This window comes from Suricata suricatta, chromosome 8 (assembly GCF_006229205.1).
Source record: "Suricata suricatta isolate VVHF042 chromosome 8, meerkat_22Aug2017_6uvM2_HiC, whole genome shotgun sequence".
NCBI lineage: Eukaryota > Metazoa > Chordata > Mammalia > Carnivora > Herpestidae > Suricata > Suricata suricatta.
This window is the reverse complement of record NC_043707.1, coordinates 3,698,841-3,724,012: the sequence shown is the minus strand read 5'-3', so window position 1 is coordinate 3,724,012 and position 25,172 is coordinate 3,698,841. Positions and strand designations below refer to the sequence as shown.

The 25,172-nt window shown below is 48.0% G+C and overlaps 1 protein-coding gene across 9 annotated transcripts in view; it reads left to right on the top strand.

Annotated features, from left to right (window-relative positions):
• The window catches only part of GLYR1 (glyoxylate reductase 1 homolog), a 33,816-nt gene extending 8,985 nt beyond the window's left edge, over positions 1-24,831 (top strand). Inside the window, exons 1-14 of one of the 9 annotated variants that reach the window (XM_029947301.1) lie at positions 813-952; positions 2,084-2,222; positions 2,751-2,993; positions 7,484-7,570; positions 8,471-8,527; positions 9,295-9,345; positions 9,438-9,511; positions 11,874-11,973; positions 15,691-15,801; positions 16,458-16,559; positions 17,187-17,349; positions 17,668-17,847; positions 18,156-18,280; positions 19,597-19,700. In XM_029947301.1, the coding sequence (XP_029803161.1) occupies positions 828-952; positions 2,084-2,222; positions 2,751-2,993; positions 7,484-7,570; positions 8,471-8,527; positions 9,295-9,345; positions 9,438-9,511; positions 11,874-11,973; positions 15,691-15,801; positions 16,458-16,559; positions 17,187-17,349; positions 17,668-17,847; positions 18,156-18,280; positions 19,597-19,680 (1,641 nt within the window). In that variant the 5' untranslated portion in view covers positions 813-827 and the 3' untranslated portion in view covers positions 19,681-19,700. Of the gene's footprint in view, positions 1-812; positions 953-2,083; positions 2,223-2,750; positions 2,994-7,483; positions 7,571-8,470; positions 8,528-9,294; positions 9,346-9,437; positions 9,512-11,873; positions 11,974-15,690; positions 15,802-16,457; positions 16,560-17,186; positions 17,350-17,667; positions 17,848-18,155; positions 18,281-19,596; positions 19,701-22,682 lie in introns of those variants that run through there. The other 8 variants (XM_029947300.1, XM_029947296.1, XM_029947298.1 and 5 more) reach the window with 8 other exon arrangements.
• Positions 24,832-25,172: the final 341 nt, after the last annotated feature.

Below are 25,172 nucleotides of genomic sequence, written 5' to 3'. Positions count from 1 at the left end.
AGCATACTCCTTAAGGAGACAGAGTTTTGCAGTACAGCCTTTAGAGAAAAAAAAAACTATTCAGATGACTAAAGTGATTTCAATTAGGCTTGCTTTCAAGAGGTAATCCTCATAGGGCTTGGGTGAGCTGGCTTTTTATTTACAGTTTTTCTGATGGGACACAGTGCTTCAACAATAGACTGATTTCTTCACTAGATTAGTACTTCTTGCATTTATCTTCTTGAAGTCATGTTTATACCCCCCATTCATTTAGCAAACCATTTTCAGAAATGGTCAGAGAGGAAATTTTCATTTTAGTATTCAAATGCCAGTCTTGAGGATGAATCGAATTTTGACCATACTGTTCTGGCAGAAATCCGTAATTCACTTAAAATGCTTCAGTGAAAAAGTAGGCGTGGGTTATTGGTGCTTCTTCCACAGATGCCCTTACCTCTCCATTTCTCTCAATCAGAGGTTCACGTGGGGAGAGGGAGGCAGGTAGTCGGATGCCTGGAGTGTGCTCTGGTCTCAAGAGGCTCCGTAAAAACCACCCCATTGGTCTAACACCGGAACTTGTGTGGGTCTCAGCTTCTAACTGAAGCTCGGAGAAGGAAGAGGCATGTCCAGAGCACAGGGGCTCTTTAAGCTTTATCGCTGATACTTGTGTCATCTTAGTGTGACAGTTTAACCCGCTTTTCGGGGCATGTCTAGCTTTGCATCTGCTCTGATGGTTTGTCCTTAGAAACACTTAAAGGGGGGAGGGAACAGGAGGGTCTGTTCAGTGGTTTACCTGCCAGACAAAGTAAGGGCAAAACTTAATTCCATTTTTCCTCCCCATAGATTAGACCATGTGGCTCTATCATGTCAACTTTCAGACTTCAGTTGTTCGCTGGAAGGTGCCTGCCTACCTCACCCGATTGGAGGTTAATGCAGCGAGACCGTGTCTGAGTCCTTGTTCATCGTTCCATTCCCTGTGGGTTTGTTTGGCCCTAGATATCCTGCTAAATCCTGGTTTGCTGTCATATTTGCAGGCTGACGGCCCCAAAGCTGTTGTGTTTGTATAGATCCATTGTCACGGTTATTTACATGACACTCCAAGCATGGGTGCCTGTTGGTGTGTTGGTCATGCTATTTTTATGTACAGAGACGAGCACTTTTACTATTATTAGTGAATATTTTCTAGCTTTCTCTAAAGGAGAGGCCTCTAAGTCAGAGTGATAGCTCAGTGTCTCCTACTTTTTCAGAAGGTTATGCTATAAAACCGATGAGCATTACACAGTAGGAACATCTAAGTTATTGTTACTTTGCCAAGCCCATAAAATCATCTCCTTTGTGCTGGGAAGCTGAATGTCATTTAGAGAAACCACAGGAAGCCAGCTGAGGCGGATTTGTTCAGGTTGGTGTCGCAGGCCAGATATTCCAGAACTGACGACTGATGGCTATTTTATTTTCACATGCTTTGTGTTGATGGTAGGAATTAAAAATTAAATATAATAAGAGTACCTTCTACCTTTAATCGCAAGTAGAATGTTGTCACTAAAGGCCCCTGGTTATGAATGCTGCCCTCATTCCAAATCACGTGTCACACATGTTGTGTGGTTTAGTAGTCATAGACGCCATCATTTATGAACACGTACCCGTAAGAACAACCGATTTCAAATGCTGCATTTCTTGAGCCTTGGGAGCATCGCTGATTCTCAGCTGCTTGGCAGGTTGTCATTGTGGTTGGAGTGTCGCCTGGGCGCTGTTGCTGTGGTTAATGGTGCTCGCTGACACTCCATGAGGAGAGGAGGAGAACACCTCCGTGCCCCCTCCGCCCTGCACCGGCGGCAGGCGATGTGCGTGGACATAACTAGCCTGCAGTTTTGTGTGGAGGACACTCTGGTTTTGTTTACGGTGGTTGTTACGCGTGACTTGTTTCAGGAAAACATACTTTTGTAACCCTGTGAGTTTGGAGTAGTTGACAACATGTTTTAAAAAATGGCAAGCCTGTTTCAAAGTCCAGTTAAACCAAATCTGTATCTGCATTCTGTTGAGAGGAGGTATTTGATACTTTTTGGCATAGGCGTTGTGGATCATATGCTTTCTACGTGTTTTCTGCTAGTGCCTGGATCAAAGTGGAACAGCTAAAGCCATACCATGCGCATAAGGAGGAAATGATAAAGATTAACAAGGGGAAACGATTCCAGCAAGCTGTGGATGCTGTTGAAGAGTTCCTCCGGAGAGCCAAAGGGAGAGACCAGGTGAGAGACTGACTTCTCACTTTATGCCAACACGAGACCGGCTGTTTTGGCATAACTAACGGATTAACTGTTGCCCAAACCCAAAGCTCTGTTCTTACATAATGCCAGTGCAGAGAACATCACTTCGTTTCTAAGGTGTTCACGTTTTGCCAATCAGCTTGAAAGTCCATGCACACGGCTGACTTTTCTGAAACATATTGCTGCTCTTAGGAAAGTCACCTGGACGTAGGAGAAGAATCTCAGCTTTTAAGTACAACACAGGCCATTTCTCCCTTTTATATCCTAGAGATTAGGGCACAGCTTCTAGGATATATCCACTGCCTGAGTGTAAATCCCACTCCTTAGCTTTGGGACTATAGGAAAGTGCCTCTCCAGATTTCCGTGGGAGGAATAGCAGAATCTATTTCATAGGGTAGTTGTGTCGATAACGCATGTAACGCGCTTCTCATGGGGTGTGGCTTGTGTAAATGACAGTGGCGATGGTAGTGGCTGCTGTGGTGGCTATCATTATTATTATTAAACTTTCAGACATCGTCCCACAATTCTGCTGATGACAAGAATCGGCGTAATTCCAGTGAGGAAAGAAGTAGGCCAAACTCAGGTGATGAGAAGCGGAAGCTTAGCCTGTCTGAAGGGAAGGTGAAGAAGAACATGGGAGAAGGAAAGAAGAGGGTGTCTTCAGGCTCTTCAGAGAGAGGCTCCAAGTCCCCTCTGAAAAGAGCCCAAGAGCAGAGTCCCCGGAAACGGGGTCGGCCCCCAAAGGATGAGAAGGTTTGTTTTATTTCTGCAGCTTCTGGGATTAGTGGCTTCTTTCTGCTGTGGCAGAGTTGAGCTCTACAGCGTGCCTCAGGTCACTGAGTGGACACAGAGACCTGTGCGAAGCGCTGCCCTGAAGAACCCTGCAGACCAGGGGAGGGACACAGCCTGGATACACAGGCGTGAAATAGCAAAAGACAGCAAAAGATGTTGCATTCAACTGGATGCTCAAGGCGGAACAGTCCACCTCAGCCAGCCTGCAAGGGCTGGTGCGGGAAGCGGCTTTGGAAGCAAGAGGGGAAGGCGCTCCAGAGACAAAGGGCAGGGCACGGCCTACATGGGGCTTGGTGTTGGTGTGGAAATTCTCATTACAGGTAGAGGACAGGGAAGAGAGCCGAAGGTCAAAAGTGGGCTGTCCCTGGATTGTGGAGGGCCGTACTACAGCGCTATTTACTATCAACAGAATCAGTCAGGGGGTCATGAACGTACATGTCTGAGTGGGGTGGCAGGGCAGCAGTGTCCTCCAGGCTGCGTGTGAGCGGTGGAGGCCAGAAAGGAAAGGCTAACGGTCAGAAAGTTAACCCCAGTGTGCACTGATCGGGAGCTATCCTGATAGCAAATACTGAAGGGAACTGCCCAAGAGGCACTTGACAGGAAGGGGTCATAAGAGTTAGCAGCTGGACACGTGGGGTTGAGTAAGGAAACAGAATGGGAGAGGCTTTCAGGTGTCTGCCTGGCAAGTGGTTGATGTCCTTCTCAAGAGCAAGAGTCAGGAATAGGGCTGGCTCCCGGAGCAAGAGGACTAGTTCTTTTTTTCTTTTGAGTGACGAATAAGGGCTGAGACCGAGACCATCAAGGAGCCCTGGAGTGACGTCAGGATGGAATGTAGATGTGGAAGATGCACGTGTAGGTGTGCATCAGTGAGGCCTGGCGGGATCTGTCTTCGGGGAAAGTAAGGAGGGAAGGACAGAAGTCTGCTTTGCAGGGAGATTGCCCACAGGTCAGAGTTGGAAGGGGTCAGAGGAGCCATCATGGTGAAATAAAGCGGAAATAATGGACCTTTCACCTTCCTGAAAAGACTTGGGTCAAGTCTCAAAAGCCACTGGAAGAGAATTCGAGATGAAGGAGGTAGTCTGTTGAAACACAGGGGAGGATTGTTAGAGCACAGTCCAGGGGACCGAAGCCAGATGGCTGGCAGAAACAGTTGGGTGATAAGACCATGATGAAACACAAGACATCATCAGATCAAGGCATTGCAAATTCAGACACCAGCCAGACCAGACAGGTAATGGAAGGGAGCAGGGGGAGCTGGCTGAGGGTCCACAACCTGGACCTGCCTCTGTGCCGAGAGCACTGGGCGTGGCAGCTGGCACGCTGGGGAGGTCATGCTCCGTCCACGGGGTTCCAGCCAGCTTTTGCCACCCTGTCTGGTTTCTCTCAAGAGAAGCTAGAAGTACAGCTTTTTATGTGAAACGTTCCAGTTTTACATGTACAAACTAATTCAAAATTTTTAAGTGCTTTTAGTTCAAAGGAACATCTCGGGGCCAGACTGAGCCTGTGGGCTGCCACTTGGTGACCTCTGCATCAGAGAGGGTCCTTCTTGCTTTCAAGTAACTTGAAATAGAGAGTAAGGATCTTGCCAACTCCTATGCCAGCCCCAGAATGAAACACCTTCTCTTTGGCTCAAGGGAAGTGTGCGGGAAAGGTTAGAGGGAGGCCTCAGTCAGAGCTGTGACTCTGTAACTGGCTGACGCGCTGTGACCTTGTCCAGCTACCTTTGCCTTGGTTTCCTGGTCTGATCATGATACCTGCCACCCCACTTTGTTGTGAGAAGTAAATGAGCAAACACAGCGGAGTACCTAGAGCAGTGTGCGTGATGCACTACTCATTTGGTCACAGGCTTTACATGTGTCAGTGTTTGTTAGTGGCCCATTGTGCAGTGAGAGCATAGTGGCTTTAGTGGAACCAGAAGCCACCGTGGGCTTACTGCAGGGACTCTTCTCACGGGCCCCCAAGGAAAAGCAGTTTGCCCTTGAATCTGAATTAGTAATCAGGGATAGTGACATTGCTGCTGCTGTTCTCAGCGCCAGGTCCCCAGGCAAGGGCTCTACCTGCTTTTACCTTTAGCAGAGTCCCTCTTACAGTCTCCTTGCTTGGCCCAGCCTCTAGTGAAGGATTTGTCAGCTGAGAGGAAGGAGTGTGGCTAGTGGTGCAGGGCAGACACAGCTGTTTTAGTTCGGACTGTTGGTCTTAATCGAGCCCCTTCAGGGATGTAGGAAACATGGGCTTGGAATTTTGGTACATCTTCTGATCTAATAGTTCTTGTAGTCTGAAAAGTGTATGTTGCTATAGCAATTGTCACTTGGCTGTTAGACTTCTTTCTGAAACAGCAGTAGCCTAGGCTGATAACTGGACAAAGCCCTGGATGGTGGTTGTTCTGAGCCATAATCCCCTGTCCCGTGAGGATTAGTGGAAACGGCTGACCTTGACAGTGGAGGTGTCAGTTACGTGCACACAGGGGAAGGCTGGGTTCCTGCTTAGATTCTGGTGTGAGAGGTCTGCTCTCTCTCTCTCAGGGGCTCTTACTTCCAAGTCCTGAGCTGAGAAGCAGAACTGCAGCTCTAGGCACATACGAGCCTGACAGAACCGAGCTCTCCCGAAAGCCCTAAGTGATGCAGAGCGTGATGACTTGGGAGTCAGGGCTTTTGGTTGGTGCCAGAAGGAGAGTCCGTGCACTCCACCTCACCCTCCTTCTGTCCTGGGGCCTAAGCCAGGGCACTGGAGCTGTGCTGTCCCTAGCCACAGGGGACAGACACACAGCATGTCCATCACGGTGGGCCATTCTTTGGGACAGTACAGCACTAGGCCTCTTATTTCCCCCCAGAGTTTTTTATTCAGCAAGTGTTGGTTGAGCAGCTCCACCACAGGCTGAACGTCCAGAGATAAAGCAGCATGATAGTGAGACAAGGCCTCTCTCGTGTTCGCTTCTTCCATAAAATAGTGAACGTCTTCTCTCTGCCAGGCATGGCTTCCAGCATGGGATACAAAGTAAACAAAATTGGGGAAGTTCTTGTTTTCATAGCATTTACTCATAATCACATCAGCATCACATTCTAACAGGAGGGGTCAAGGAAAGCATCCCAATAAGGTGACACTTCAGCCGAGATCTAAAGTGAGCATGTGAGCGAAGCACATAGCTGTTGGAAGACCATTCCCAGTAGTGCAGAGGCACTGGGGCAGGCATGTGCTTGGTGTGTTTCCAGAATGGGTGGAGGGCCAAGGAGGTGCCAGTGAGTTGGAGAGTGGTGAGAGGGTAGAAAACAATCGGACACGGTCAGAAGTTAGCATGGAGTGGGGGTTGTAGAACTTGTAGTGCCCCTTATGCCACAGTAATAAAGCCTTTAGCCTGTGTGAGACCAGAAGTCAGTTTTAGGCAGAGAAGTGACATGCTTCACTCTGGCTGCTGTGTATAGTGCACACTGCAGGGTTCCAGAGCAGAAGCCGGGAGATCCATTTTACTCCCGTCCAAGTGACAGGTGAGGGCGGCCTGAGCATGGGTGTAAGCAGTGGGGCAGTAAGGAGGGGTTACAGATACCTAGTTATAACGTCATAATCATTGCGGAGAGATAAGAGGAAAGAGGAAGGCAGGATCAAGAAGAACCACAAAGATCTCAGCCTGGTAGAATGGAGCTGCTTTCTAAGATTGCGAAGGCAGTGTAAGGCGCTGTTTGGGCAGGAGCTGGAAATGGAGAGTTCAGTGGGCCAGGTCAAGATATCCAATAGGTATCCAAGTAGAAGTGTCAGGCAGCCACTGGTGGCTGGAAGATCACACGCGTGGAAAGTGGGTGTGCAGTGAACTCAGGTAGAGGGGATGAGAGCACAGCAAGTGTGAAGCTGAATCAGCGCCTCCACCCAGGACCGGTGTGGGCCAGGCTGCTGGTTGAGGGGTGCAGCTCGTTCCACTGGGTCCTGCCCTTGCATCAGCCTGGGGAGAGTGGGACTCTTGGCTCCCAGTCGCCCTGGGTTTGCAGTCACTTAATAGCTAAAACATTGGGCACATTTCCTCATCGGCACCATGTGGCTTTCTCAGTCTTTTTGAGATGCGGTGGATTCCCTCCAAAGCTGGTACTGCTTTCTGAATGTGCGTTATTAGCCATAAGGAGATCTTCCCTGTGACTTGTTGATAACCCCGTATACCATAATTGAGCTTTCCAGTGACATCTGTCCTTGTGAAACTTGGACACAAGAAGACGTTTTGTTACCTCAACAGAGAAGAAAGGCTCACTCCCTGTCGTTGAGAACTTGCCTGGTTCCCCCCAGTGGACAGTCAGAACCGTGCCTGGTGACTGCCGCTGAGACCAAGGAGCTGGCTAGGGGTTCGTTCAGCTTGAGGTGGCATGTGACTAAAGGAAGCAGAGCAATGAACAAGTGCCCTCTGATTTGGGGCAGGAAGACGTTTACTGAGGTGGCTGCAGCGTCTTGACCGTCTCCCTTTCCCTCTGTAGGATCTCACCATCCCTGAGTCTAGTACCGTGAAGGGGGTGATGGCTGGACCGATGGCCGCGTTTAAATGGCAGCCAACTGTGAGCGAGGTAACAAGCCCCCCACAGGCCAAGACAAGCCTGGCCTCCGAGCTAGTTTCCTGGCCTGTGTGAGGCACTTGTCCTTTCCCCCCTTTTTAAATTGCAATGTAGTTCTGAAGTGTGTGATGGGAAAAGTGCAAGTCTTCACCCTCACGGGTGCTCGCTGTCAAGTTTGATGCAATTTCTTCCAGACCCTTGGATCACTCCCCCACCTCAGCCATCATTTATAGAGTTATAGACCCACACAGGGGTTTTACTGTTGGGAATAGAGTTGGTTTTCACAAACCTGAGATTGGCCCACACTTTTTTTTCACTTGATGTGTTATAGTCAACCTTTCACTGCAACTTTGCTATTCAGTAGCTGCACATTATTTCATCCTTGAAGTGGATGCCCTAGTCTCCTGTTGTGCCTAATTGTGAAAAACCCTTGAAAGGCCTGCACTCATTGCCACTATGTTTCTGTTTACACTGATCTTGTAAGAGGAGACACTCAAGGGTCTGGCACCAGACACAAGTAGGCTGAAACCCTAAAATTGGAAGAATCCTGAGAATTGATTTGGCCCTATCTGCTGGGTTATCCAAAAGGACTGGTAAATAAATGCTGGATTTTAAAAATAGCAGTGTGCCTCTTAAATATATTCCTGCAGTGTTACTGGAATAATTTGTATACCAACCTGACAGCATTGTCGCTCCTTTTTCGCTTGGAGCCAATTTCCCTCTAGCTGGAACAGGGGTCCTTTATAAAAGGCTTTGACCAACAGTGGGAAAGTGTTTCTAAGCTGTTGTGCAGTTGAGACCAGTTCCCAGTGGGGTTTCAGCCAGAGAAGAGTCCAGTTACCAGGCAGTTACCATGCAAGGTGATCTCTGGTGGAAAGTAACTTGTTTTATTTCATCGTTTTCTGGTTTTAGCCTGTGAAAGATGCAGACCCTCATTTCCATCATTTCCTGCTCAGCCAAACTGAGAAGGTGAGTTGACCTTCAACATTCTTAATCCTTGGTCAAGGGCTGGCCTGAGGGGAGACTGGCTCCACAGAACCTCACCCTACTAATCTGAAAAGTTCGGCTCTGCCTGCACCACTGCTGCCCAGAGCACCTCGTTAAAAAGTCACATAGAGACCCATTCATAAACCTGGTATTATTAAGATTCACCATAAACCAAAAAAAAAAAAAAAAAAAAAAAGCATTTAAGACTCAGCAGCTGTGTGATTGAGACCGTTATGGTTGCCTTCAGAGTCTAGGGCAGAAGCCAAACCTCGTGAGCCACCAGCACCCATGAGGTAGCCCAGGCTGTTGGTGGGCACATTCTCAGGCTTAACTGGGCAGACCATCACTCTGGACCATTGGGTTGTGGAGGGAAAGCTTCCCAGAGTGCCTGCAAGGCCATGAGTTAGGCTGAGGCTTGATGGGACCTGATAGGCTATGGCTTTGGAGTTGGACACATCTGGGTTCCAAGCCCAGTTACACTGACTAGCTTTGTAATTCCGGGCACATGACTCAACACGTCTCATCCTTGGTGTCATCAGCAGCAAAAGCGCCTTGCAGAGTTATGTGGATAAGTGAGTGAGGTAACATGTGCTTACTTTCTAATGTGTTATCTGAAGTTCAGTAAAGTCAAACAGCAAGTAAGTTTTCAGTGTTAATGCCAAATTTTAGGCCAAACTTCTTAAGGAATTTATAGCAAAGACCAGCTAGCCATGCAGTTTCATAAATGGTCTTTTTCCCTTCCTTATTAGCCAGCTGTCTGTTACCAAGCAATCACAAAGAAGTTGAAAATATGCGAAGAAGTACGTACGTTCCATACCTCCCTGTTTTTTTCTTCTACTGGGACCCTTGCTGTGGGCAGAATGACCTGATGATTTGTGCTTCCTTTCCCTAGGAAACTGGGTCCACCTCCATCCAGGCAGCAGACAGCACAGCCGTGAATGGCAGCATCACACCCACAGACAAAAAGTAAGACCTTTGATGGAAAAGCTTCTTATAACTCTAGTTCTGTTAGGGAGTTGGGGGTGACTCGTTAAGGGTGCTCTTTAAGATCTGTATCCCAGCCATTGCTGGAACTGTGTGGAAAGAGGAGGAAAATTGTAATTTTTAATGACATGGTTTTGCCTGAGACTAATTTTACCTGCAGTCGACCCAGGTCCCATAAATATACAATAGGGTTGACTTCATAGCTCACTGGTGAGTCTTCGGGCAGGAGGAACACTCAGTTTGGTGGTTCTCAGACCTTGTCCTGCCTCAGAATCACCTGGAAGGCTGAATGTAAAGCACCCTTGCTAGGGCCCCTGCCCTGGAGTTTCTCACTCAGTAGGTCTGGAGTAGAGCCCAAGAATTTTTGTCTTGGACAACGTCCTGGGTATGCTGCTGCTCCCAGTCAAGAGATCACACTTTGAGAACTGCTGGCCCGGTGGAAGAGTGATGGAAACCCAGAAACTGGCTGTGGTGGAGGCAGGTGGGGGCTGAGAGGTGAAGAGTTTGGAGTAAAGCTCACCGCCCCGCCTTCCCCAGCTCTTTCTGCCATTGCCACCTGGTCCTTCCCATCCACCTGTCAGCAGCTCTCTGTCTCACGAGGGCAGGTGGGAGAGCATTGACTGTGATCCCCAAAGCTTAGCTTGCGCCCACGCACGCTCCTGCCCTTATTCTCGTGCCGTTTGCAGTCGTGGTGATGAAGGCGCTAGGACAGCACTGCCTTGAGCAAGATAGCCAGGTCTGAATTTGCTGTCTCTATCTCCCATGCAGTTCTTACTCAGATAAAAACAGTGTGTCTTTTACTTTATTCATAAGTTTTCATGTTGATGAAATGCCTCATCCTACTGTTTGGGGTGAACATCCCTGGGTAGAATGGAGAAACAGAGGCGTGTTATGTGCTAATGAAACAGGTGGTGGGTATCACCCACTGATTTCAGGAGGATTGTGTTGATTTTTTTACGAAACGACAAGGATGGGGCTGAGGGCAGAGTCCAGTGCTTTCACCTAAGACCTTTGTGGCCCCATTAGCCAGACCCTTTTTTGATATGATGGTGAAGCCAGCTACAAAGTCAAGCAGCTATATGGTCTGCTAGAAGTCCTAAAATGCCAAGAAAAGGAAAGAGAATTAGTCTGCCATGGTTTAGAATCCTAAGGGAAGCTGGCACTGCTCAGACAGCTGTGAATGGCAGTAGATCTGATTTTGAGTTTTGGCTGGAAAGTTAGTGGGCGAAGGTGCCATCTGGTGAAGACGGTGGTGGATTCTTTTTTCATCATTGGGTTCAGGCTGGGGTGGAGAGAGTGTGAGAATCTGTATTCCAGCAGGGATGAGGGGACCCTTACAGTACAAGAAAGAGCCACTTTGCAGAGGTGGCTGTGAATGGACCCCAGGAAACTGAGAATACTAAAAGCGTAACTCGGGTCAAGTGAGGTGGAGAAGCTGCCACTGTAGAGAAACCCAAGCCGAAAACTAGAACACCAAGGAATAAGAAATGAAGAAAGAGGCATTGGTTAGCCATATCACATGCAAGGAGTAAAGTGCAAGAACCAAAAAGAGAGCATTGGGCAAGATAAAATCACCAGTAGTAGCCAACAGCCCCCAAGTTCTCAGGGTTGCAGGAAAGAGCAGGCTGCAGGAAAGGACAGTGAACAGAACATGCTGTCCACCTGAACTTTAGTCCGCAAAGATCAGAATGGGCCTACAGTTAGAAGGGTGTGGTAGAGACTGCGGACAGGCCAGTGGAAAGCAGTGATGGGGTCAGGAGAAGGCAGGCATAGGAAGAATTTGTGCTCTGGAAAAGACTGGCTCCAAAGGAAGCTTGGAAGAGGGTCAGGGCCAGTCTCTGCTGGTAGCAGGAAACACAAGTGTAGTGTCAGATGTGGAGCCGGTCAGGGAGATGAAGACTGCGACCCTGCTTCCTGCAGTGGAAGAAGTTGGCAGGCCCCTAGCACATTGCTCCAGTCACTTGTGGATTCTGATGTGCTTTAAAGTGGCATCTGAAAGCCTGGCATTCGGAGTGGCCGATCAGAAAACTGTTGGAAGAGCCGAAGACAGAACCCTGCTTCTTGCTATAACAGAATTATACACTCAGACCCTCTATCAAAGCAGTAAGGAAATAATTTGGATGACTTGCCCTAAACCATATGAGGCACATTTCTTTCTGTGGCAGGCAAGGGTTTAGAAAAGCCCATTTCAGTGGAGGGACACTTTTAAACAGTGGCGTGTTGAGAAAGGGCACGGTGTGCACACTGCTGTGGGCTCCACGGTGGCACTGCCAGCCGCTGAGCGGTGTTTCTGGTGGACACGATCCCACTCCACCCTGAACCGATCAGTGTCTCTCTCTTTCAGGATAGGATTTTTGGGCCTTGGCCTCATGGGAAGTGGCATCGTCTCCAACTTGCTAAAAATGGGTCACACAGTGACCGTCTGGAACCGGACTGCAGAGAAAGTAAGCATTCCTGGTGGTGCTTCTCGGGGGGGGGGGGGGGGGGGGGGGGGGGGCGGCGCAGACCCTTGACCCTTGACCCTTGGAGTTGGAGTAATTAATAACTAAGGATAGGAATCCTGTTGCCTCCACTCAGCATTCTGCACATGTACAGTAGGAGAAGCCAAGCTCTATAGTTCAGGCAAGTTAAGATGCAGGTATACAAGTTTAGGACATTACCTATAAAAGGATATAAGCTTAGGATGCTCTTTATAAAAGCTAAACACTTAAAAACATCCAAGGGTATAAAAAGAAGTGAAAATTCTCCCTTCCTTGCTGTTACCTGAGGTAGCTCACTTCAGGTGTTTGCATCTTTTTTTCATGCCTATGTGAATACATGTGAGTATATTAGTAATTCACTGATACAGAGTATATGGAGATAGATTTGTTTCTTCCTTTTCCGTGGCTGCACTGTGTTCTTTCATTGGGATTGTATTAACAGCACCATGCGTAGACCATTCTGTAGTGATGGAGATGTCCAGGATCTGCCCTGTCCAGTGTAGCACCCACTAGTCACATGTGGCTCTTCAACACTTGAATCATGGCTAGTGCGACTTAAGAATTGAAATTTTAATTTATATCACTCAAATGTAAATAGTCCCCTGTGGCTAATGACAACCAGAGTGGACAGAACAGGTTTAGAAGTTCTTAACCTAAGGTGGTGGTTCGCCACTTCAAGGGTTTGTGAATGACCGGAAATAGAATTCTAAGTCTGAATGTGCACCTTTTGTAATGGAGAGAGTCCATGGCTTCTCCCTTCAAGTTGTCATCCAAGAAAAGGTGAAGAACAGTAGTCTGAGTGGCAAGAAACTAAAGCCCTGTACTCACCAGGAACACAGGAAGAAAGACTGAGGGAGGACCAGCCTGTTGGGAGCCAGTGTGGCTGGGTGAGCACCCCATGTGCAGCTAGTTGCAGCTGAAAGTAGGGTGGTTGCTGAAGGAGGGGGGCAGGCCAAATGGATTTGAATTAACAGAAATGTTCTTGGCAAGGTAAAAAAAAAAATCACTCTAACAACCACCTTTCCAAGGAACTGGTTGGAGAGTCAAAGGGGCTGTGGGGGAAGGGACACTGAAGACTCTGAAGGCCTTGCTGAAGGACTTGGGCTTCAGCTGCTGGGCATTGGGTAGGGGCTCTGAGGACCTAAGTCAGGAGTGTGATCAGGTCCCATCGTCATATCTGTTGTGATTCAAGTCAAGGGTAACCGGGAAATGTAGATGTACACAGTTGGAGAAGTTGGGAGAGTCAGAGGGTTTCCCTTCTAAGTACATTCCCCTTTGATGGAAGTGCCTCTCATCATCCTGTATCTTGACTGGAAAGCCTGAATGTTATGTAAACATGGCCATTCTTTCCAGATTCATTTATGGGAAAGCAGTAGAGTAAAACAGGTAGGAACCTGGGTTTGGAATCAGACAGACCTAAATCCACGTTATACCCCTCCTGCTCACCCTCTTTAGCAAGATTGTTGATTTCCCTAAACCTTGTAGTTCTCATCCATGCAAAAGATTAAATGGGATGATGTAAAGTTCTCAGCACCATGTTTGGCACATGTAGTAAATGGCATCTTTAAAAACTCCTCTAAGTCTTTGGGGGCTCAGTCAGTTAATCTACTGGCTCTCTTGGCTCAGGTCATGATCTCATGGTTCATGGCTTCAAACCCCACATTGGGCTCTGCACTGATAGCACGGAGCCTGCTTGGGATTCTCTCTCTCCCTCTCTCCCTGCCCCTCCCCATCTCACATGTGCTCTGGCTCTCTTTCAAAATAAATACATAAACATTTTTAAAAGCCATCTAATTTTTGACAATCCCTGTAGAATTTTTGTAAAGGATCTTGGTAAAAATAATTACTCTCTGGTTCTTCTGGAATAGCAAATGGAATATATATTCTCACACTTTCAGAAAATAAAGTGTAATAAGATCTCTTCCAAGCAAAGTTTAAAACATAAAGCTGTATACTGAAAGGCTGAGGTGCATGTGCCCCGTGATAAAGACGTGCACCCACCAGGTAGATCTGGGCAGCTGGGGCTTAGTGTGACAGAGGTGGCTCTCTGCGAGTCAGTGAGACAGAAGACAGGTCAGTTAGTGAGTTGCATTCAGAACAACTGGTTAGAAATTTGGGGAAATACTAAGTTCACTTCTTACCACGTACTAAAATACATTCCAAATACACTAGAAGATACACCAACCTAACATGCTTATAACAAATATGATAACTCTAGGGTTTCCATAGTGTAGTGGTTATCACGTTTGCCTAACAAATATGATAACTCTAAGACAAAATAGCTTACCAAAAAAACAATAAACAAAGGTATTAAATTTAAAAGGTTCAGTAATAGGGGCACCTGGCTGGCCCAGTCAGTAGAGCATGTGACTCTTGATCTCAGCATCATGAGTTCAAGCCCCACATTGGGCATGCAACCTACATAAAAAAATTTTACAAAATTAAAAAATATATAAAAGGTTCAATAATCAAGAATAATCAAAATATGTCAAACAAAAAGTTACTGGGTTTGGCTGGTTAAATCATCAAGAACAAAGTTTTTATGTACTTATGGATGTTTGTTTGTTGTTTTTAAATGATATCTTGGTGATTTGACACCTTGTTGGTGATCATTATAAATTAACATAGCTCCACTGGAAAGCCATTTATCTACATGTATTAAGAACTTGAACACCATTTGGAACCTGTTTTACTTTTGGGGACCTAAATTCAAAACATAAAGGAAAAGTACTGTACCTAAAGGAATTTGTTAGAGTCACCTTTTTTTAGGTTTGTTTGTTTGTTTGTTTGTTTTGAAAGAGAACTAGCAGGTAAGTGAGGGAAAGAGAATCCCAGGCAGGCTCCACACTCCACACTGAGCCCATTGTGGGGCTCAGTCTAATGATGGTGAAATCATGACCTGAGCTGAAATCAAGAATCGGATGCTTGACTGACTGAGCCACACAGGCACTCCTGGAGTCATTTAGAATTAAAAACAGGCTTGATACTGAACTGCAGGATAGCCATTAGGTAAATTCAGGTGTATCTCAGTGGAATATTCTGCAGCCATCCATTATAAATGATAATTATGAAAGACTGTAGTATGGATAAATTAAGTCACACAGAGTATTAAAAATTGGAAACAAAATAGGTTCACATTATTATAATTACTTCTTTAAATGCTTTGGGAAAAGGAAATATACTGAAATATTAATGATGTTTTGTTATGAGATGGGTAATTTTAATTCTCAAGGAGGAAAAGTTAAAGCTTTTAGACACACACAAACCCGTTGGTAAGGAATGGTGGCCTCCCAGCGCCGGCCCTGCTTCCCCACACGCGTGGGCAGCCCAGTACGCTGGGCAGGCTTTGCCACAGCCGAGACAGCCACAGACGGCTGCAGACAGGTGCTGTTTACAGTCTGTTCCTCAAACAGGAAACCTTAGCAGACACCTGTTTTGTACTTCCTGTGAAGTAAACCATCATTCTAGGCACCAGTTATGCAAAAATACAAGACGGTCCTTAAGGGGCCCCATCCATTTCCCTCAAAAAGTTGGACCACGAGCTCTGGTGTCCCTGGCTCCTAGCCTCAGTCTCCTGCCTTGGGAGGCCAGCCAGGAGCACTGGGCGGGGTGTCTCTGGCCTGGCTGTTGTACTGGTTGTGTACTGCCTATGGCTCACGTTAGGATCTGTGACTTTTGCAGTGTGATTTGTTCATCCAGGAGGGGGCCCGCCTAGGAAGAACCCCCGCTGAAGTCGTTTCAACTTGCGACATCACCTTCGCCTGTGTGTCAGATCCCAAGGCAGCCAAGGACGTAAGGATCCCCTCTCTCCCCTCAGGCTGTGGCCAGGAAACCTGGCTGGCCTCCCTCTCCCCCAGCTTCCCTGCCCGTGAGTGAGTGTCTACGGCATGTTGGGGGCGGGGGGGGGGGGGTTGAACTTCCCATCTGGGGGCATCCCCCATTGTGAGAAATATTTTTGTAAATTAAATACAGACTTCCTTTAATTCAGAACAGAGTAAAAACAATTAGGGTCCCTGAGGTCTGTCCTGACAGGCCCCATGTATTCTTATTGGGCCCATGTGCCCAGATCCTGTGTTCAGCTATGGCTGTGTTTGTATATTTTCAGAGTTCAAGTACAGTAGTCATCTTGTTAAACTAGTGACTAGTTTAATCCAAGTAAACCCAAAGAAACCAAGAAATACTGAGGTTATCGTTTAAATGGGAGGCTTTTAATAAAAAGGAACGTACATATATCCTTTGAAAAGAGCATTAGGAATGTATTAAAGGCACTTTTCTTTCTGAGGCTTATTTCACTTGCTCCCCTCTTTTCAGCCGTAATATTTACCTCCTAATCAGTAAGTGAGCCAGAAAAGCAACAGGATTCTGCCCCGTTGAGGTCTGAGATCTAAGGAGCTCCTGGGCATCTGGGCAGGAGCCTGGGCTATTGCTTCTCCCTTGTGTCTCCACAGCTGGTGCTGGGCCCCAGTGGTGTGCTGCAAGGGATCCGCCCCGGGAAGTGCTATGTGGACATGTCAACAGTGGATGCTGACACAGTCACTGAGCTGGCCCAGGTAGCGGCCTCGTCTGTGCTGGCCCCCCAGCATCCTTGCGGTTGGAGTCCAAGACTCTGGCTGATCACCCCTGAGTGGGCAACTTGGTTACTCTAGAAACAAAAGCAGGGAGAGGAAGAAAGACCTGGAGCCTTGGGACTAGGTTGTCTTCACTCTCTGCTTTCAAAGCCACAGCTAGTCTGAATGGCCGTGAGAAGAGAGTCGTGGCCCAGCTGGGATGGGCATTAGGTCCCAGAGCTGCTGGCCCCACAGCGAGAGCAATCCAGGCAGCTACAGGGCCTTTGTGGTTTAAGCAGCTATCTACAATTGACACTAACAGAGGATCCTCTCCCCTGAGCTGCTGGGCCAGGTGGTGACTTCTGGCCCCTATGTGTCCTGAGAGTGGCTGAAGTCACAAGGGAAGGGCAGTGTATGGAGGAGGTGTGGTTGGCCAAGCCATGAGCATGGTCATGTTTGGTCATTGTAAGAAATTGCAAGTAACAGGGAGCAGGTGGGGAGACCTCAGCTTCGCTGCATGCTGCATGTGATTGAGGCGTCTGTTTGGGGCCTCGTGTGGAGGGCCAGGTATTCCCACTTGAACCCCCAGTGAGAGGCAAGGCCTTCAGAAGCCATGACTTTCCTTTCCAGGTGATTGTGTCCAGGGGGGGCCGCTTTCTGGAAGCCCCGGTCTCAGGGAATCAGCAGCTGTCTAATGATGGGATGTTGGTGATCTTAGCAGCCGGAGACAGGGGCTTGTATGAGGACTGCAGCAGCTGCTTCCAGGCAATGGGGAAGACCTCCTTCTTTCTAGGTAACATGCCTGCCCACCCGTCGGGCCACTGCAGGCCCGGAGGCTGGGTGGGCCACATCCCCTCTAGACTGCACTGATGACAGCGTCATTCCCGCACGGCCTCTCTGCCTGGGGCCCCCGTGGGAAGGTTTCCTTTGACTTGCACAGTCAGTGCCTGGAAGGAGGAAGAGCCCGAAGGGTCAGAGCCAGTTCTGTCAGGGGCAGGTGAATGGGGCCTCCCCTGGGTGTAGAGGTGGGTCCGAGCAGGGATGAGGGTGGGCAGAAAGTCCCTGCCCTCAGAATTCTTGGGAAGTGACCATGATTCTCTACCCTGGCCAGGTGAGGTTGGCAACGCAGCCAAGATGATGCTGATCGTGAACATGGTCCAGGGAAGCTTCATGGCCACCATCGCTGAGGGGTTGACCCTGGCCCAAGTGACAGGCCAGTCCCAGCAGACACTCTTGGACATCCTCAATCAGGGACAGTTGGCCAGCATCTTCCTGGACCAGAAGTGCCAAAGTGAGTTGCCTTTGCCTCTCTTGCGTTTTAGTTCTGATAGGAGCTGAGGAACTGGGTCAGGCAGCTGTCACAGAACGGTCTCTTCAGGGGCTCATTGGATGTGAAAGACACACCCTCTTCAGTCAGTCTGTGCCCCTGGTCAGAGGGGGTCCAGAGACCTGGCAGGTGGGATTTGGGGGTACTGGCTGAGAACTAATCTCTCTAGTGTCCAAGAGGAAAGAAATGCTAGATGTTGAGCCCTGACAGTACTACAGATAGTTTCTTAGTTAGAATCCATTTAGTTCTGATAAGTGGCTTTCCCTCCTCAGATATCCTGCAAGGAAACTTTAAGCCTGATTTCTACCTGAAGTACATCCAGAAGGATCTCCGCTTAGCCATCGCTCTGGGTGATGCCGTCAACCACCCCACTCCTATGGCGGCTGCAGCCAACGAGGTACCTGCCAGAGGCGGGGAGCACCCCAGCCATCCTCCTTGTGTTTTTATTATCTCCCACCCACCCCCACCCCATCTTTACTTTGGCTTTGCTTCCTGTTTCACCTCTTGAGGTGGAATGTCAGGTTATTGGTTCTAGACAGGAACCTGTAAAACTGTACACTTTCTTCTGAGCCATGCTTAACCTCCCTTGTGATTTCTTTGAGCTGTGGATTATTCAAAAGGGTGTCAGATCCTTGGAGTTGTCCTATTCTTTAAATTTATTCAGACTTGTTTTGCGTTCCCGCAGTTGGTCTGTCTTGGTGGGTGTGCCATGTGCACTTAGAGGACTATGTTCTGCAGATATCAGTTAGGTTAAGGTTGGTAGTGTTTTTTCAGATCATAATTACCGGCCTTTTTCTCAGGTCCTTGCAGTTGCTGAAAGATCTTAAAAGCTCCAGCTGATTGAGGAATAGTCTGGTTTTTCCCTTTGATTTTATCTGTTATCTTTGAAAGTTGAGATTTTGAAACTCTCAGCCATTTGTGATGGCCACGTCTTCCCGATGAGTTCGCCCTTCTGTTATAAAATGTGCTTCTGATCGTTGTTTTGAAGCCTATAGCTGCTACTGTTTTCATATATCTTTTTTTTATGTTTATTTATCATTGAGAGAGAGAGAGCAAGCATTAACAGGGGAAGGGCAGAGAGAGAGAGAGGGAGACAGAGACAGAATCTCAAGCAGGCTCCGCACTGTCAGCGCAGAGCCTGATGTGAGCCTTACCCTCGTGAACTGTGAGATCGGGACATGAGCTGAAATCAAGAGTCAAACCCGGGTGCCCCCGTTGTATGTATTTTTTTCCATTCATTCAGTTTCAGCTGGTGTCTTTATGTTTATACTGCATCTTTTGTATATAGTCTGTCATTGGGGCTTGCATTTTTACCCATTCTGAAAGATTCTGCCCATTAATTGGGGTATTTGGTCATTTACATTTTTTGAATGACAACGTTATTAAGCGCCTACACATGCACTTATTGAGAACAGTTGTTTAGAAGTGTAGCCTTAAAAAAGCTGAGCACTATTTCTTTACTGTAGAGTAATAATAAAAACTACATTTTGTAGGGTGCCTGGGTGACTCAGTCGGTTAAGCATCTGATGATCTCCCACTTCCTGAGTTCGAGCCCCACATTGGTCTCTGTGCCTAAAGCTCAGCTCCTCCTCCAGATCCTCTCTCTGCCCCTTCCCCACGCACACGTGCTCTCTCTCAAAAATAAACATTAAAAAAAAACACTACATTTTGTGTAAAACACATATATGAAACGCATAAATTCATTTCTTTTAGAAGCTGTATCTTCCAAGCGCTAGAAGATACGCATCATTCAAGTTAAATAGAAATCTCAAGCTGCTTGTTCCAGTGAAGAAATAAACACAGTTCTGCTCTTTTCAGACCTGCCTTTTCATAATCTGCAATCTTCTGTCCCCGAATCCTGTGTTTTCTGTCCTGTCCCTTCCTTGTCTGCCAGGACATTGCAGAGTACTTCTTTTCAGAGTGCAGTACAATTTCAGATTACTCCTGTTTGTTTTACCTTGGATTCTTGTTTAGCAGTGGGCTTATTTGTGTATTTTATATATATATATATATTTTTTTTTTTTTTTTTTGGTCAATGAGCTTGTCTTTAACTGAACCTAATTCTGAAGGGTTCTGTATGTGGCTTGTGTTGGCAGGTTTCTCTGTGAGATAATTTCTGACCTGCCTCTGCCCTGAATCTACAGGGTTACTATCTCGGTGGAGCGTGGTGCTTTCTGGCCATTTGGATGGTGTGAATTTAGGCTCCTCACTGGAGCTACTGTTGAGGATCTCAAAAGTTAACTAGTCCAGTAACATTTAGTCTTTGTCTTAAAGTCTTTTAATGTGTGGTCAGATTTGGAGCTACTGTTTTATCATTTTATTGCTGCTTGTCTCCTCTGGGTTTTGACTGTCCTTTATTCTACTGCCTTTTGGATTGTTCGAATATTTTTTAGATTTCCATTTTCTCTCCTGGCTTCTTAGTGATGCATTGTTTCTCTTTTATCTTTGCTCTAGGGATTTCAGTATGCAAGGGTGTGCAGCATCCTTAAACTTCATGGTCTACTTAGAGTTAACATTGCACCTCTTCGCATAAAACAGATCCATTTCCCTCCCCGCTGCCCCTCCTCCTTTAAGGCAGGGTTTCTCCACCTGGGCACAGTAGACACTTTGTCAGGGGAGCCATTCTGTGCTTCTGGAATGTTTCACACCATCCCTGTCCTATACCCAGCAGAGGCCAGCGACACCCCCTCAGTTGAGACCATATCTGCAGACGTTACCAAATGTCTCGTGGGAGTAAAATAATCCCTGGTTGAGAACCCCTGCTTTAGGGTACAGATGTCCTGTGGGTTACATCCACCTTTGTTTTAAATACACAGTCAACGTTGGAATGTTTTAAGTAGTCCTATGAAGGGGCGCCTGGGTGGCTCAGTCGGTTAAACCTCCGACTTCGGCTCAGGTCAGATCTCATGTTCGTGGGTTCAAGCCCCACATCAGGCTCTGTGCTGACAGCTAGCTCAGAGCCTGGAGCCTGCTTCTGGTTCTGTGTCTCCTTCTCTCTCTGCCCCTCCCCCTCATGCTCTGTCTCTCTCTGTATCAAAAATAAATAAAACATTAAAAAAAATAAGTAGTCCTATGTATTTTTTTTCCCACTAAGAGAAAAAATAATTGTATGTTTCTCTTATTTACCATTTCCAGTGCTCTCCATTCTTTTCTAAAGAACTGAATTTCTCTCAGGTGTTGTTTCCTTTCACCGGGAAGAACTCGCTTTAGTGTCCTGTAGTGCAGCTCTGCTGGCAGTGGTTGGTTTTCTTTTATCCGAAGAGGTCTTGATGGAGCCTTCATGTTGAGTTGACAGCTATTCTGGAGCCATAATGCACACGACTGTGGTGGCTTCAGCTGGACAGTGTTTAGAAAAAAGACACAAAGCAGCTGGCCATATGAGGGAACCTTGTGTCCAACTGCATTTCCTCAGTGTGCCTGGACGCCATACCACCTTTGTCAGATGGCTTTCTAGTTCTCTTCACACTCGTTCATAATATTCACCTAATGTCTCTGGGGAGGCTGTTGACTGCCAACCACTATTCTAGGCTCTGGGGACATGTTCAGGGGCAGCCCATTCCGTTCGTTATGGTGCTTACATTTTAATGGAAGGAGGCACAGGATAAGCAAATAACTATTTAAACAAGAGTCTGTGGGGGTGACTGGGTGGCTCAGTCAGTTAAGCATCCGACTGCAGCTCAGGTCATGATCTCACAGTTTGTAGATTCAAGCCCTGCATCGGGCTCTGTGCTGACATCTCAGAGCCTGGAGCCTACTTCAGATTCTGTGAATATGTGTGTGTCTCTCTCTCTCTACTCCTCCCCGACTCAATTCTCTATTTCTCTCTGTCTCAATAATAAACATTTAAATAAACATTTAAAAATTTTTAAAAATCTGTGAAGGTCAGAAGTATGAGTAAAATTGAATAGAGTGAGTAAAGGTGACCAGAGTGAGGTGGTACAGCCACTATTTTAGATAGGCTGCTCAGGAAAAGCCTTAGAGCTGAGTGGGAAGGAGCCAGCTGTGCTGAGGGAAAAGCATCCCAGGCAGAGGGAAGGGGGAGGATGGCTGCCCAGAGAATAACACAGGAAGACCTTGCAGGTAGGAAGGGACATGATTATAATTACTAACAGTGCTCTGAGCACTTTACCTCCCTCGGTCCCTTTTTTTTTTTTTTTTAAACATTTATTTATTTTTGAGAGACAGAGAGACAGATCATGAGCAGAGGAGGGGCAGAGAGAGAGGGACACACAGAATCCGAGGCAGGCTCCAGGCTCTGAGCTAGCTGTCAGCACAGAGCCTGACGCGGGGCTCGAACCCACGAACTGTTGAGATCATGACCCGGGCTGAAGTTGGACACTCAACCCACTAAGCCACCCAGGTGCCCCTCCCTCAGTCCCTTTAATCCTCACGATAATCTTGCTGCCTTCTACATGACATCAAGTATTAATGGTGATGGCAAAGAAACCCTGAGGCACTTGGGTCAAGATTGGTGAGGGAGGACTGGGTGGCTCAGTCGGTTAAGCGTCCAGCCCCACATTGGGCTCTCTTCTGTCTGCACAGAGCCCTCTTCAGATCCTCTGTTCCCCTCTCTGCCCTTCTCCTGCTTGCTCTCTCTCTTTTAAAAATAGATATAAACTTTTTTTTTCAATTTAGTTTAAAAAAAAAATCAGTGTGAGGGGTGGCCAGTAGTTGTCCCTAGACTGCCTGGATTCTACAGCCTGCCTGCCTGACCACACTAGAACCACCTCCAGGAAGCGGATTGTGTCTTTACGTCAGCACTCTGTCCAGAGACTAAGCCTGTCTCCTTTTTTTTCCAGGTATACAAAAGAGCCAAGGCACTGGACCAGTCTGACAACGACATGTCTGCCGTGTACCGAGCCTATATACACTAAGCCCTCAATACCCCACCCCTGCCCCCCAGTTTTCCCTCTGGCCCCTCCTCCTCACATGGGGTTGGGGTCCTGGGACTTAGTTCTGGACCAGTCCACCTGTCTCCATCTCCTTTTCTACAGACTTTGAGACTTGCCATCAGCACAGCACACAGCGTCACCCCTCCCCTGGAGGTCCTGGGGAGGGGAGGGGTGTCACCAGGATTGGCCTTTGGGAAAGCTCTTGAGCTGGGCACTGGCCCCGGAATAGGTGGCTGTGTTCACACACACATGCACACACACCCCACACACCACACACTGGCTCTCTCCCCAGGATAGAAGCTGCCCAGAAACTGCTACCTGGCTTTTTTTTTTCCTCCTGAGCTTGTCTTATCTCAGACCCTTTCCAGTAGAGGAACTAGAATCAGCAGGGAGAACTGGGAGCCTTCCCACTGCTTCCTTCCCTCGGAGCAAAGAGGGTGTGGTTATGTCTCCACGTCCCCCCCACTGGATCCCCCACGTGAGAGAGAGGCTCTGGGCCAAGATGAGCCAGCACCAACTCCAGAGGGTCCTCGTGGGCCCTCCAACCTCAGGTGACCAGCTGATGAGGATTGTCATGTTTAAGCTACCAATGTGCAACCAACTCTCCATATATGCCTTTGTGAACTGAAAACAGATTGGCAAAGTTGAGCGAACACGGGGCTCCGGCCCCGCAGGGAGAGCAGCAAGTCGCCAGCACGTCAGGTGAGCCTCACAGAAGCCTGCTCGCCTCGCCGCTCTTGAGCACCTGTCCTGGAAGTCACCGTCGCTGCAGAGCCCTGGGCTGGGATCAGACTTCCTCGCTTTGGTGTAGGGGGCGCTCACTCCTCACCAGGCTCTTTTAGTATTTGGATTTGCATTCCAGCCCTTGGGAAGGGGATCCTGAGGGCCACCCGGGAGGAGCAAAGAGGGAGGAGAGTGGAGTTCCTTCCCATTTCCGTTATGCTGCAGACTCCACCTGGAGCCACTCTGACTGGGTCCCCCTCACAGCAGTCCCACCCTCCCCAGCCTGCTCCTGCACCTGTTCCCCACCTGCCCACCTCTTCATTCTCCCTTCCTCCTCCTCTTCCCGTGGAGACAGTGTTTCTGTCCCTTCTTTGGCCCAGTCCCAGCTTGACCAACGATGGCCATTTCTTAGGCTCAGCTCTTGAAACGGTATCGAGTGTCTTCACTCCAGCCAGAAGCATAGCCTTCAATGCTTCCAGGGCCCCAGGGTCTTTGGGGAGGGAAGAGCACTGGGCCTGACCCAGCCTGAACTAACTGACCCGAAGAGGTAGATCTAAGACATCCTTGAGACCCTAACATTTCTCCTTGGGTAGGGGACCAGAGGGACTTGCAATGTGGCATAGAAACAAGGAGAAGTCACCTAAAGGATGTCAGTGTTCTCTCCCTCTGTGTGGGTTGCATTTTCCAAAGTCTACTTTGCAGGTCAGCATTTCTAGTGAATATATATAATGAGGAGACCACACTGGTGTGAGCCCCTCCCTCACAACCTTGGCCCTTTTCCACTGATCAGAACCCAGGCTAGAGGATCTCAGAAGACATAGGGGGAGGGCAGGGAAGATGCCTGCGGGGTTTTGGCATAATTTCACTGGGATTTGGAATTCTTTCTGTCTGAACACAAAGCCTGTTCTAGCCCTAGCTGGACACTCGGGGTGGGGGTGGGGGTGGGGGAAGATGCTGTAATGAAACTGGTTAGTCAATGTTGTCTTAATATTGTTGACAATTCTGTAAAGTTTCTTTTTATGAGTATTTCTGTTTAAGCTATTACACCTTTGTTTTGAAATCCTTCCCTTTTAGGAGAAAATGTGACACTTGTGAAAAAGCTTGTAAGAAAGCCCCTCTTCCATCACCCCCTTTTTTTCCCCCCTTTAAACCTTTAAATGACAAATCTAGGTAATTAAGGTTGTGAATTTTTATTTTTGCTTTGTTTTTAATGAGCATTTGTCTTTCAAAATAGGATTGTGTGATAATGTTTAAATGGCAAAAACAAAACATGATTTTGTGCAATTAACAAAAAGCTACTGCAAGCAAAATAAAACGATTCTTGGTAACATAACTGTGAGTGATGACCTCGGCAAGGGCCCCGCGGCCCTCGCTCGCTCGCGCCGGTACTGCCGGGTCGGTTGGCTGCTTGTCCTGGGCCGCGGAACCCGCGAGCTCCGCGATCGGAGGGCGAGATCGAGCAGGAACAGGCTGCCACGCCGGCCAGTCGCTGGGCGCGGCGAGAGCAAGCCATCCTGCTGGCCAATCAATTTGTGCAAGCGGAGCAGGGCGCCCTATCAGGGCTGGAGAGGGGCGGGACAAACGGCCGTACCCCTCCGGCGCCAGAGCGGCGGTGGACGCGGCGCCCGAGCTCACAGTGCCGCGGTTGGGGCCGGCTGCCGCTCCGGAGAGCTG